The sequence below is a fragment of the Thamnophis sirtalis genome, unplaced genomic scaffold (assembly GCF_051295495.1).
Source record: "Thamnophis sirtalis isolate CommonGarterSnake01/CBP01778 unplaced genomic scaffold, rThaSir2_p1.2 scaffold_13, whole genome shotgun sequence".
Taxonomy (NCBI): Eukaryota; Metazoa; Chordata; class Lepidosauria; order Squamata; family Natricidae; genus Thamnophis; species Thamnophis sirtalis.
Genome location: NW_028261393.1, coordinates 16,340,098 through 16,354,238, shown reverse-complemented (window position 1 = coordinate 16,354,238; position 14,141 = coordinate 16,340,098). Strand labels below are relative to the sequence as shown.

General features: G+C 46.2%; 1 protein-coding gene across 2 annotated transcripts in view; it reads right to left on the bottom strand.

Moving 5' to 3' along the window:
* ASAP3 (ArfGAP with SH3 domain, ankyrin repeat and PH domain 3) overlaps positions 1–14,141 on the bottom strand; it is a 91,674-nt gene that overhangs the window by 39,863 nt on the left and 37,670 nt on the right. For both annotated transcript variants that reach the window (XM_087728128.1, XM_087728127.1), the window contains exons 5-6: positions 9,849–9,898; positions 7,053–7,179 (exon numbers count right to left, since the gene is read on the bottom strand). In XM_087728128.1, coding sequence (XP_087584254.1) covers positions 7,053–7,179; positions 9,849–9,898 — 177 coding nt within the window. The remainder of the gene's footprint in view (positions 1–7,052; positions 7,180–9,848; positions 9,899–14,141) is intronic.

The window sequence follows — 14,141 nt, the reverse complement described above, 5'->3', positions numbered from 1 at the left end:
GCGCAGCGGCGGCGGCTGGGCCAGGGCATGGTGGGGCTGGGAGGCATGCTTGCTGGGGGCAGAACAGGCGCTCGTGCAACCCCGTTCTCCAGCCGGGCAGAGCTCCATGCACTGACCTAGGGGGTATCCCAAATGTGCCAAGCCGCGGGAGCTGGGGGGCGAGCAGAGTGCCACATCCCTTAGCTGTGCCCCACTCTTCGGGAGCCCGCTCGCAAGGGAGCATCTGCCCGGCAACCCCAAAATAAGCCCTCCCCCTATAATAAGCCCAAGGCCATATTTCGTGGGGCAAAAGAAAATAAGACCCTGTCTTATTTTGGGGAAAACACGGTACTTATCCCATTATATATTTTATATGCGACCCAAAACCATTCCCTCAGTGCAGCCCAGGCAAGCCAAAAAATTGGGCAAAGCTTTGATTGAACAGTAGGTGGCAGCACACAATCAACCACATCTCAACTAAGAAGGGCAGGCCCAGTTAGGATCAAGAGTAGAATGGTGAAAGTCATCCAAAGAAAATCAGGACTTCAGACCAAGTCTGAAAAACGTGCAGTAAAAGCCAATGATAAACCATGCCTGTGTTACTGCCAAGAAATATGTGTCTATGAAGGTATTAAAGTTAAGGAGATTTTACCTCATTTTTCCCCAACCTACCATCAACCTCAGGTGTGCTGGAACTACAAGTCCTAGAATCTATAACTAACGTTCCCAATGCCTGGGAACTTTGGGTAATGTAGTTCTAACCCATTTAGCATATGCTATAGGAAAGAAGGCTGGTATATACCCAGTGGTAGGATTCAAATAATTTAACAACTGATTGTATGCCCTACTAATTTCTTCCAACACCCGGTTCACCAAACTGCTCAGAAAGTTAACAACCGGTTCTCCAGAAGTGGTGCAAATTGGCTGAATCCCATCACTGTATCTACCCTTCCCCTCTATGGTTGGACTCCATTAGAGTTCACGTATAACTTCCCATTGGAGTGCCTCTCCCATCTGCAAAATACAGTTGCCTTTACATGACTTGGTCAGATCTAATCATTTGGGGGAGAGAGCCAGTTCGGTGCAGTGGTTAAGGCATCAGGCTAGAAACCAGGAGACTAGGAATTCTAGACCTAACTTGGGCATTACGTCAGCTGAATGGCCTTGGGCCAATCCCTATCTCTCAGCCAGGGGTGGGTTCCGGCTTCTTCTACTGCCGGTTCACTGAGGGACATACTTTGGACGTGCGCTTGATGCATGCGCAGTAGGTTAAAAAATGCATCTGCACAGGCACAGAAGCAAAAAAACAAGATGGTGGCTGGGCCGATAGAACCGGTTCATGGCTGGCAGAGTTACTACCTACTTGGCCAAACCGGTCCGAACCGATAGAAACCTATTTCTACTCCCAGCCCAGAGGTGGGTTACTGCCAGTTTTACTACCAATTCGCAACCCCCAACATCCTAAAGCCCCTTCATTACATCATCACCCAGCAAGAGTCAACCAAAGCTTAGGACTCAGGACAGCCTACAGAGTTGCCCCTGCATGGCCCCATGGGAGTCTGACAACCAATCAGAATACAAGCTCAAATTCAAAGCCCAACAGAGGGTATGTCTCTGTCTCTGTCTCTGTCTCTGTCTCTGTCTCTGTCTCTCCCTCCCTCCCTCCCTTCCTCCCTCTCTCTCTCTCTCTCTCTCTCTCCCCCAAGTGCCTTTTTGCCCAGGGCCTCAAACCATGTGTCTCTGTTCATCATTAAACCATCTTTCCAAACAGCCACCATGTTCCCAGTGTCTTTCTCCTCACTTGGAACTGAACTCAGATGGACCTTTCTTCTAACCCGTGTTAGGCTGGGAATTCTGGAGACGGTTACCCAATCACATCTGAAGACATAAGTGGCTGGGAAAGGCCGATGACATGAACGAAAGAATCTGTGATTGAACGTTTATCCACTGATTTCTACAGGCAAAGCTCTCCGGAGGAATTAGCCTTCTGATAGATCACTCGCTTTCCCAGATTTGCTGAACTACAACTTCCAGGTGCTGATATATAGGTTTGGGGGGGGGAGAAGCTGTGTCCAACACCAGACTCCAAGAGAGATGTCGATTTCCATCAAGTTCCTCTGTCTGCCCTCATAAGCTGCAAGTGAATCCTTGAGTGCTTCCATGTGCTGCTATTTATTTAACAGTGAGGCTATTCAAAGAGGTGACTCACCCTCTGGCCCAGCCCCAACCCTTCCACAGAACCCAGAAGAAGGAAAACACACACACACACACACACACACACACACACACACGGAAATCACCACTGCCTGGCATCACAAAACTCTTTAACCCTATCCAACTTCTTCAACTCTTCCCCAGCAGCCACGACTTAGCCATTTTTCTCTCTTACTTCTATACAGAGTTGGATCGCTTCCCTTGAGTACCTCTTTAAAGCCAAAACATCCATTAAATCTCTATCAGGCAAACAGTATTGCTATGAGAATTGGGGTGGGGAAATAGTCCCCCTTTCTCTGATGAACGCAATAAGCCTGTATCGTGAAAACACATCTTAAAAACTGCATTCGACTATTTCTCACCAGCTGCTCTGATAAAAGTAAAGGTAAACATTTTTCCTGTCCAGTCATGTCTGACTCTAGGGGTCAGGGGTCATCTCCATTTCTTAGCCAAGAGAGCTAGCATTGTCCTACGACGTTTCCATGGTCATGTGGCCAGCATGAGTATACATTGAGGTGCACAGTATGTGGTTACCTTCCTACCAAAGTGGTACCTATTTATCTACTTGCTTTCAAACTGTCAAAAGTTCACTGGGAGCTGGAGCAAGTAGCAAGGGCTCACCCCATCATCCGCGGCACTTGGGTCTCGAACCCAGGCTGTCAGCTTGCCAGTTGACAAGCTCACCATCTTTACCGCCTCCAATTTGCTCTGTGAAGGTAAAGGTTCCCCTCGCATATATGTGCTAGCCGTTCCTGACTCTAGTGGGCGGTACTCGTCTCCATTTCAAAGCCAAAGAGCCAGTGCTGTCCGTGGACATGTGGCTGGCGTGACTAAATGCCAAAGGCGCACAGAAGACTGTTACCTTCCCACCAAAGGTTGTTCCTATTTTTCTACTTGCATTTTTACATGCCTTCAAACTGCATGGTTGGCAGAAGCTGGGACAAGTAATGGGAGCTCACTCCGTTATACGGTGCTAGGGATTCAAACCGTCAAACTGCCTACCTTTCTGATCGACAAGCCCAGCGTCTTAGCCACTGAGCCACTGCGTCTGATAGTCATGTTAATAAGTTCTTTTCACATGAAGAACTACCACTAAACCAATTAGCCTTGCTAAAGATTCAGAATTGGGCTAACCCTGCAAAAGAGGCTGCCCATTCTCCTAGGGGTTAAAACTACCATTTTGCATTTCCCACAATGCATCAGAGCCATGTTAAATTTAAGGGCATTCTGGGAAATGGAAATTTGCCACTTCCCACAGCAAGACATTCTGGAAACTTCCCACATGCTGGTAGGTTTGAATGTGGCAGATGCTGACGCAGGCATATCAGAAGACTTAACTTGAGAAAGTCCTTTCAGATGGAAAGCATGCTTACTGTCTTCAGAGACAGCGAGATCTGGCATTCTTTTGAAAGCATTTTTATGTCCGTTGGTTGTCATACAGCGAGTGCAAAATGTTTTGAATTCCAAACACCCTCCTAATCAATCACCCTGCTTCATAGTCAAAAGCCTGAGAGCAAAATAGGGAGTTTTCAACTATTCTGGAGGAGTTTTTAGCTGAATTTATAGCATTTCGAACTTGAAACTCCTTTAAAAAAATCTGTCAAGCCCTCATTTTCGGGCTTAAAACCAGGTATTTCTGACCCAGATTCCCCCCCCCCCAATTCAGATCCCTTCTAATTAAAAGGGGACAGCAAAAATTCTAGCACATTTTTTTGATGGTTCTCATGTTCAGTGGACAATTCTTAAAAAGCTGTTTGCATTCAGTTCTGGTTTTAAGTGTCCACATACTGTAACTCCAGAACAATTATTTTTCTTCTTCTTCACCTATTAACTAATGCATAGTTTTTACTGTTTTAAGTATTTCAAATCCCTTTCCAAGTTGCTTCAGAGGAAACAGAGGCATATTAAACATAAAAGACATAGTAATTTTCCCTTTTTCCTTCCTTCTGTTGTTTTTCTGTGACAGCCCCTCAAGTACTGGAAGATTGCTGTCATGTCACCCCTAGTCTAGACATAACTAGTCCCTCAATCATTCATCATATGGCTTGTTCTCTAGAACCAGGGGTGTCAAACTCAATTTCATCGAGGGCAGTATCAGGGTTGTGTTTGACCTCAGGGAGGCCTGGGGGGGGGGGCATGGCCAGCTCGACATCACTCCTGTCAGGGGCTCCTGTGGTGGCTCAAGCACTCTGCCAGCGAAAACAGGCTCCCGGGCTCTGTTTTCAGCTGCCATGGCTTTCTGCAACCCCCTGCTAGTGAAAACAGAGCTCGGGATGGGTGCATGCGGCCAGACAAGGAATAATGGATGGAAACTGATCAAGGAGAGATTCAACCTAGAAATAAGAAATGTTCCGACAGTGAGAACAATCAACCCATGGAACAGAAGTTGCCTTCGGAAGTTGTGGGAGCTTCATCCCTGGAGGCTTTCAAGAAGAGACTGGACTGCCATTTGTCAGAAATGGTGTATGTTCTGCTTGGGGGTTGGTCTAGATCAGTGTTTTTCAACCTTGGCAACTTGAAGATGTCCGGACTTCAACTCCCAGAATTCCCCAGCCAGCGAATGCTGGCTGGGGAATTCTGGGAGTTGAAGTCCGGACATCTTCAAGTTGCCAAGGTTGAAAAACACTGGTCTAGATGACCTACAGGGTCTCTTCCAACTCTGTTCATCTGATGTATGAGAAGACTTCTTTCACAATAACTGTAGCTATTTACTTTAATGAGTCTATCTTGCGTGCAATAGCTTGGGCAAGAAGCTGAACAAGTTTGAACACACAGACCCAAACAAGGTTTTGTAAACCACCAGGAAGTAGCCTTAATGTGCACAGTACACAAAACCGCCTATTACAACAGAGAGAGAGAGAGAAAGAGAGAGCGCTAATTCTTGGCCTAAGTCAAAGTCAGGTTTTTTGACAACACTACAGATCAGGTGCTCCCTGTAAGTACACACAAGCCATTTTATTCTGCAAAGCAAACAGCATTTTGCAGAATGCAATTAAAAAAAAAAAGACGTTTGCCACAGAGAAAAGGGGAGTGATCCAAGCAGTGTTGGTTGTGAGATCCAGGGAGAGACCCACTCATCTAAATATTGGATTGGTTATTCAATCAAAAGAGTTAACACACTTTTGGGAAACTGTGACTTCATGCAACAGATTGGGAGAAGGCCAAGAGCAAGCGAGGAGGGTATGTACGCGCAGCAACCCCAAAATGCTTCCAGCTGTTTGGATGCTATCCAAGCAAGGAGGCCAATTTACCATTAGCCCAGTTTCCTCTCCATCCTTTGTCTCCCATCTCCATTAAGGTCTTTTGCTAAATACCGCATCGGCTAAAACATAGCATGGACACATCCAGAGAGCAGTACCTTCCACCGTGGCCAAGGCTGCCTACTAAGGCTGGTGACCTCACGGGCATCCAAAACGACACCATCAACAAAGAGATCCAAGCCACAGGCCCTGCGGCCTGGAGACGCAGCTGACGGTGCAAAGTGATGTTCAATGATCCGAAAAGCAGACCCTGCACCTAGGGGAATGTGCTAGGAAGGAGAGGAGTCTCAGCTACAAAATGTTTGCTAAAAGGGCACCAAGGAAAGTTCTAAGTCCGTGATGGCGAACCTGTGGCACGCAGAACCCTCTCTGCTGGCACGCGAACCATTGCCCCAGCTCAGTTCCACTGCGCATGCGACTCCCGCCAGCCACCTGATTTTGGGGTCGATGCATGCGTGGGGAGAGTGCAGGAGACACGCACACATGCATGGGGTGCATGCATGGTGATAGCATGGGCATGCACGGGGGCTGTATGCACAGGGGCAATCGCACACGCATGCATGGGGTCAGAGGGCTTGCGCGCATTGCATTATGGGTGTACACACACACACACACACACACACACACACACATATGCTTTCAGCACTCGGAAGCAAAAAGCCATCGCTGTTCTAAGTCTTTACAGCCTGAAATATGATTAACCAGATGGGTAGATTGGACTCCTTCAAAACACACATAGACCTTACGATCCAATTCAACTGGGGACAAAGAGTAAGCATGTCGCGTAACTCCAAGTACAGAACCTGCCTTTGGTAGCCTTCCCAAAGATTTTAATTAGGGCAGGAAGTCCAGTTTGACCAGAGTGAAGGCCAACAAAAACTGGATCATCGTACAGGGATAGGGCAGAGTTGGGCAGCTATGGCGGGTTTATGACCTGAGTGGACTTCAATTCCCAGAATTCCTGAGCCAGCAGAGGAATTCTGGGAGTCGAAGTCCACAGGTCATAAAATTGACATTTTGGCTCCTCCCTGAGATAAGGCGACTTAACTTTTTCATCCTGCTGGTTTTAGTTTCTTGGGCCACTCCTTTAGAATTTTTTTTTTTAAGATTTCTTTTTTGTTTGTTAAGAATTTTGTTTTATATTTTTAAGTTCCTTGTGCCTGGCCCTCCTTATGTGGTCTTTGACTGCAGTATAGGTTGATTTGATTTTGTATCTTGGGAGAGAGGGGGAGATGAGACTCCCACCTGCAAGTTAAGGAACACGATACAGTGCTTTTACAGCCCTCTCTAAGCAGTTTACGGAGTCAGTCCCTTGCCCCCAACAATATGGGTCCTCATTTTACCCACCTCGGAAGGATGGAAGACTAAGTCAACCTTGAGCTGGTTAGGATAGAACGTTTAGCAGTGAGCAGAGTCAGCCTGCAATACTGCATTCTAGCCACTGCGCCACCACCAAAAATCACTGTGGGGGTCACCAAAGTGTTAACAAGGCCATTGTTGACTGTAAGCACGCAGGTGGGTTGCCTATTCCGATGCATTGAAGTGATTTGCTGGGCCAAAAATTCTTTTGTGCCATAAAGGGAAGAAGCCATTTCCTACCTCGCACATCTGCAGCTGGAAAGTGCGGCGTTCCTTCTGCAGGTCCTCTGTGATCTCGGCGGCCGAAGGTTCCGTCTGGATGACTCCCGATATCTTGGCTCGCTCCTTCTCCTTCTCCAGCTTTGCTCTAAGGCAACAGAGAACCCCGGAGGCAACAAGACAGACAAGAGTGAGAATCATTTGTGATGTACAAATGGTGTGCGGGGAATTCTACAGGTGGTTGTGGCTGCCATCTGTCTGTTACTTGCGGTCTTATTTTAATACAGATTGCAATGCAGGGAAACGCCTTAAGGTCTGGGTCACGCCATGATCTACTTGGCTCAATCCAGGTCTCAAGACGGACTGGCAGCTGCTAACCAGCTTTTCAGCACACAGAGGCCTTTCCACAAGATGCCAAGATCACGCTGAGGCGTTTTACCACCACTACGGGTAGTCCTCGGCTTCCGACCACAGTTGAGCCCCAAATTTAGGTTTTCAAATGAGACGTTTGTGAAGTGAGTTTTGCCTCATTTTATGACCTTTCTTGACAAAAGATCCCTGCAGTTAATAAGTTGGTAATCTAGTTGTTAAGTGAATAGCACTTAGACTTATATACCGCTTCATAGTGCTTTACGGTTATAGTGGTTTGCTCTAAGTGGTTTTACAGAGCCAGCATTTTGCCCCCAACAAACTGGCTCCTCGTTTTATTGATCTCAGCCAGATGGAAGGATGAGTCAACCTTGAGCCTGGTGGGATTTGATCTGCCAAACTGCAGGCAGCCGGCAATCAGCAAACGTAGCCTGCAGTTCTGCGCTCTAACCACTGCGCCAGCGGGAGAAGAATCTGGGCTTCCCACTGGACAGAAAGTCCCAGAAGAGGATCACATGATCTTGGGACACAGCAATGCTCATAAGCAGTGGTGGGATTCAAATAATTTAACAACCGGTTCTCTGCCCTAATGACCAACTGGGTAGGTGTGGCTTGGTGGTCATGTGACTGGGTGGGTGTGGCCAATTCAACATCACTTATGTCGATGGGCGCTTCGTCTTAGCTGTTAGAATGTAACAAGGGTTAACAGCAGTTTCTGTAATCAGGGCAATAAAGTTCAGGCTAGAAACAACACCAGAATATTTCCTTCTTGCCTTCCTTACAGGATTAGCCTTATAAAGTGGGGAAAAACAAAATGAGATTTCTTCCGACAACCGATCTCTGAACTGGTTAGAAAGTTAGCAACCGGTTCTCCCAAATAGGTGTGAACTGGCTGAATCCCACCACTGGTCATAAGTATGAACCAGTTGCCAAACGTCTGAAATTTGATCACATAACTCTGAAAGACGGTCATGTGTCACTTTTTTCACTGCCATCGTCACTTTGAACAGTCACTAAATGAATTGTTGTAAGTCGAGGACTGCCTTTATCTATCCCAGGGCTTACACAGATATTTTTCCCAAGCCCGTTTTCAAGATCCCGGGTTCAGCATGCAAACGATACCTTCCATTTGAGCTGCGCACTGCTTTGGGTTCAAAGGGAAAAAGCCACTTAAGTGAATACGATTTTATGGACTCGCTCCTAGTCCAGGGGTCTCCGCACCAGGCAACTTTAAAGACTCATGGACTTCAATTCCCAGAAGTCCTCTGCAGCAGTTCTGGGAGTTGAGGTCCACAAGTCTTAAAGCTGCCAACTTTGGAGACCCCTAGGCCACTGTTGGCTAACCTTTTCGCATGCGCTTGCTGGGCAGCTGATCTTCCGGTTTCTGGCACATGCATGCGCACTGGCCAGTTGCTATTCCAGTTTCCAGTGCGCATGCACAAGCAAAGACCAGTTGGCCAGCGTGCATGTTTCCCCGGGCAGCTGCTCTTCCGGGAACCTGAAAGAGCAGCTGGTGATGGCACACATGCCCAGAGGACTCTGCATGCCACCTCTGACATGCGTGCCATAGGTTTGCCATCACAGCCCTAGGCCCATCAACCGCTCCTTACAGCAGTTGGCTCTTTCCCGAGGATTGCATGGCTGCTTTCTGGAATCGCAGTGCCATCCTGAGAAAATACGTGGCATTTACCTCCCAAAGACCCGTCAGATCTCACAGGCTCGGCCTCCTCCGGGTTCCGTCCACCAGCCAATGCCATCTGGCTACTACCCGGGGGAGGGCCTTCTCTGTAGCAGCTCCGGCCCTTTGGAACGAACTCCCCGTGGAGATCCGGACCCTCACCTCTCTCCAGGCCTTCCGGAAAGCCGTCAAAACCTGGCTGTGCCGGCAGGCCTGGGGTTGATGAGTTCCCCTCCCCTCTCGACTGGTATGGCTGTGTGATTTTCATGTATTTTAATTATGTGTACTGTTGTTTATGTTCCCTTTCCCCCCTGAGTTGTTCGCCGCCCTGAGTCCCTCCTGGAGAAGGGCGGCATACAAATAAACCAAATACAATCCAATACAATTTGTTTAGGCCTATAAATGCCCATCTACAACTTCTTAATCAAAGGGTGTCTCCAGGGATCGCCCTGCAGCTGCAGAAGACAACGAAGCAACCCCAGAAAAGGAGCGGCTGCTTTAAACAGTGACTGACAGGTATTAGGTGAGCTCCAAGTGTTCTTCAAAGCATTTATTTTTTGCTTTTGGAATCCATAGCACTTTTAACCACTACGGCCAGGAAAATACTGGATAGCCCAGGGGCACGTTGTAAAGGACACTTGCGTTGGCTGGCTCACCCAAATCCCACAACCTCCCTTCTGGCTTGTCCACAACAAAACACTTTTGTTTAGGAGAAGATGGAAGAATCAATCCGCTCCTGCCAGAGGCAATAGTAAGGGTTGGTTACTCACACTTTGGTCTCGTAATCCTTCCAAGCCTTTTCAATTTGCTTCTTGGAATCCTGCCCAGGGAAAGAGAAGAAAGGAGAAAGAATCAACAAGGGAGTTACTGGAGGGTAAGAACACGCCCACACAAGCACCCGTATCATTGGGCAAAGTGTCCCCCCCCCGCAAACCCTCAAACACATATGGATCTCTGCATTGTGGGCCGATATTCGAACCATCTCCTTGGGGGCTGGAGGCTGGAAATCTGGGTTTCTCAGGCACCTTCATAAGCAATTGGATTTGGATTTAGGATTGGATTTATTACATTTATATGCTGCCCTTTTCCCCGAAGGGGACTCAATGAGCCATGGTGGCGCAGTGGTTCGAGTGCAGTACTGCAGGCTACTTCTGCTGGCTGCCGGCTGTCTGCAATTTGGCAGATCGAATCTCACCAGGCTCCAGGTTGACTCATCCTTCCATCTTTTCTAGAAGGGTTAAATGAGGACCCAGATTGTTGGAGGGGGGGGGGCAATATGTTGACTCTATAAACTACTTAGAGAGAGCTGTAAAGCATCGTTAGACTTATAAGTCTAAGTGCTAGTGTATTGACCTCAGCAGGATCGAAGGCTGAATCTACCTTGAGCCCAGTCAGGATCGAACTTCAGAGTTTGCCTGCAATGCTGCACATTAACCACTGCACCACCAGAAAAAGTCTAATAAAGTAAAAATCTAGTTGTGTGGGGGGAAATAGAAGTTTAAAAAGAAAAGTAAGCTCTTGTTCAACATGTTAGCCTCAGTGCTTATTGCATTCCTCAGGACACGAAAAAGTGACATTATCATTAACTAGACCAGTGTTTCTCAACCTTGGCAACTTGAAGACGTCTGGACTTCAACTCCCAGAATTCCCCAGCCAGCATTTGCTGAACTAGATGTTCTTCTGGAAGCAACTTCCATGTTTTTCTTTACTGCATCCCTCCCCGCCCCCACTTAACATGGTATCCACCATAGCATTTATCCTAATTTTTAAGTTCAGGAATTTTTCAGGTCAAGCATGGATAGGAATAATACAAAAAAAGTTGATCCCAGGGTTGGCCAAAGTCAACATTAAATGGGAGACGTTTCTTTTGTTTGTTCTGTTTGTGGTGAGGTGAGAGAATTCCTTTCTGGTTCTCAGCATCTTTTGCACAATCCTGGAAAGAGATGTGACTGCTTTAATGAGTCATGCACAGCTGCTACAGTAACAGCCCCGGGTCTCAAAACACCTCTTTCTGAGTCAAATCCTTTATTTATTTAGTTTTTAAAAATGTATTATACTTATACACATAGACAAAAACATACACAACATTTACCAACAACATCGGAACTACACATTCCTTCTTACAGCAGATACTGTATCTATCGGTGCATCTTTGCAAACACTATTTCCCTCTCAATACATCTCTATGTAATTTTACACTTATAATCTGTTCTGACCCCCTCCTCCATCCAGTAACGAATGCCGAGACAAGCTTAGCTGGAATTCCACAGCACTTTATTAGCAGGAAACATAAATCTCGGTGGCTGAAAGCCCAAGCATAACAAACAGATAAGAACCTTGGCAGCAACTCAGACTTCGACAGAGACAGATAACAGCTTCTCCAGCGTTAAGAAGGAAGTTGACTCCTTCAAACCAGACTCCTTCCAGAGTCTCTCCTTAAATACAATTTTGAGAGGAGCCTAATTACGACCACCTGGGTCCAATTATCTTTTGTATCTGTGTAGCTGTTCTCTATCTATCTGCCCAGCATCACCGGGCATCCAGGACCACCTCCCTTGTCTCCTCATCACTACTCCAAGGCCTGACGTCAGGAGCACACTCACTTCGGCTTCACCGCTGCTCCATGCCTCAGGCGCCTCCTGGTGGCCAACCAGCCTCTCTGCGTCCTGCTCGGAGTTGGAACCCTGTCCAGGGTCCTCCAACTCTTCCAGAGCCGACTCATAAGGCCCCTCGTTGGCGGAGTCTGTTTGCAGCTCCAATGGCTCCTGCTGGGCCACAACATAATCCTATTGTTTCTTACTCTTTTGCTTATCAGTCTATGTTTGGTTATTTGTATCAGACACTCTTTGTTGTTCCTCTACTAATATATAACTTTTCCAACTTTTGTAAATCCTACTTTTCCTACATTTGTATCACTAATTCCTACTTCTTCTAGAATACAAATTACCTTTTCCAAATTCTTATTTCCTACTTCTGTCATCTAACCACTTTTCCCCATTTTTCCCAAATTAAATAGTACTCTGTTTCCTCCTTTCCTTGAATTTCCTTGATCATTTTATCCATCTCTGCGCATTCTAAAACCTTCCATATTATCTCATCTTCACTTGGCATTGTATTGTTGTTCCATTTCTGCGCGTATAATATTCTGGCCGCTGTAATAATATGCAGAATTAGATATAATTCTACAATAAAGTCTCTTTATTGTATTTTGTTGTGGTTAAGCCTAATAAAAATGTCTTCAGTTTCCAATCTTTGTGATTCCCTTTATGGCTTGAGTCAAATCCTTTAAAGCACTGCACAGCACGAATGCATCAAGATTTACTCAATTGGAATGTAACTTCTGCATTCAGAGCTGCATCTCTGTAACTTTCTTGGCAGCCAGGTGGGAGGTGTTTAGCACAGCCTTTAATCTGGTGTCCCATCCAAGGAATAGCCAGATTCATCCCTGCTTAGCTTTTGCAAGACTAGCCAAAGTCAGCTAGATCATTCGACAACCAAGATGAACTAGCAGGTTGTAAAACATTTCCAAGGAAAAATATCAATTAGTTGTAAGGTTTCCTGATGAGCCTTGGTGGATCAGGCCCGCAGCCCATCTAATCCAATATTCTGTGTCTCACTTACAGCAGGATTATTATTCTGCACGCAAGAATGTGAAATCATAACTGCCAGGTTTTTTTTAGCTGGTATTGGCCTTCCTACACATCGAATTCTTCTCTTTTTGCTAATGTTTTATTTGTTCCATTTATATTACTTTCCATTTCCATCAAACAGTGTGTGATCTGGGTACAGTCATTGAACAATCATAAGCCACATATTTGTTATTATATTCGCCACAATGTTATATTCGATCACCGCCGCTGTTCATCGCTACCAATTGCCATGATTCGCAGCCATCAGCAGCAGCAGCAAACAGCAGTCTCAATCCCCGCTGCCTAGAACAGCTGATCGGAGGTATTCTGGGAAGCCGATCCAACCGCCAATCAGCTGCTCAGCAGCAAAGGCTCCAGCATTCCTCAGTGGTGGCGGGTGGCGGTGACAAGTACCAACCCCCCTCCCTCCCCTGCAATATTCGCTCTGTAAGTTGCACAGGTATTTCCACCCAATGCATCTTATAGACCAAAAAATACGGTAGTTAAATTTCCCTGTCCCTGTCCTGATAAACTATGGAAAGAAATTATAAATTAGCTTTATAAGCAGTAGCTTATAAAGAAAACGTTTTATAGATTTTAAAATGTTTTATAGATGGCATTTGCCTCCAGCGAGATTGGCCAAAATGTACCCAAATTTATCCCCCAGTGTTGAAGATGCAGCCACAAGCCTGGAACATTCTCTCATATTTGGTGGACGTGCCCCATCACAAGGAAGTAGTGGTGCAAAATTCGGAAATGGTTGGAAGAAATTACTGAGCGACAAATAGAACTCAGACCAGAAGCATTCTTATTAGTACCACTAGACCAAAACATGGACAAATAATCTCAATACATAATCATACACATATTCACTAAAGCCAGGATTGCTTTCGCACAAAACTGGAAAGAAATCAATACACCCTCAGATGAAAGTACAAGCAGGAAAATACTCGAATGCACAGAAATGGATAAAATGACAATAGAACTAAAAGAAAGAGAAGAATCGGACGTCTATAAAGTACGGAATAAAATGTATAAGTGGCTAGAAATCAGAAGCCAAAACAGAAAATAGAGAATACAAATATATGGTGATACAGATGATGAATATTATTATAAGCCCTTCATGGTATTGGACCTGGGTACTTGAGAGACCGCCTGCTGCCAATTACCTCCACTAGACCGATTAGATCCCATAGATTAGGCCTCCTCCGAATTCCATCCGCCGGCCAGTGTCGACTGGCGACTACTCGGAGGAGAGCCTTCTCTGTGGCTGCTCCGACCCTCTGGAACGAACTCCCCGTGGAGATTCGAACCCTCACCACCCTCCAGGCCTTCCGCAAAGCCCTTAAAACCTGGCTGTTCCGACAGGCCTGGGGCTAAAGAACTGTTGCCCCCGTCTCAAATTGGTATTACTGTTGTGTTTTAATCATGCAT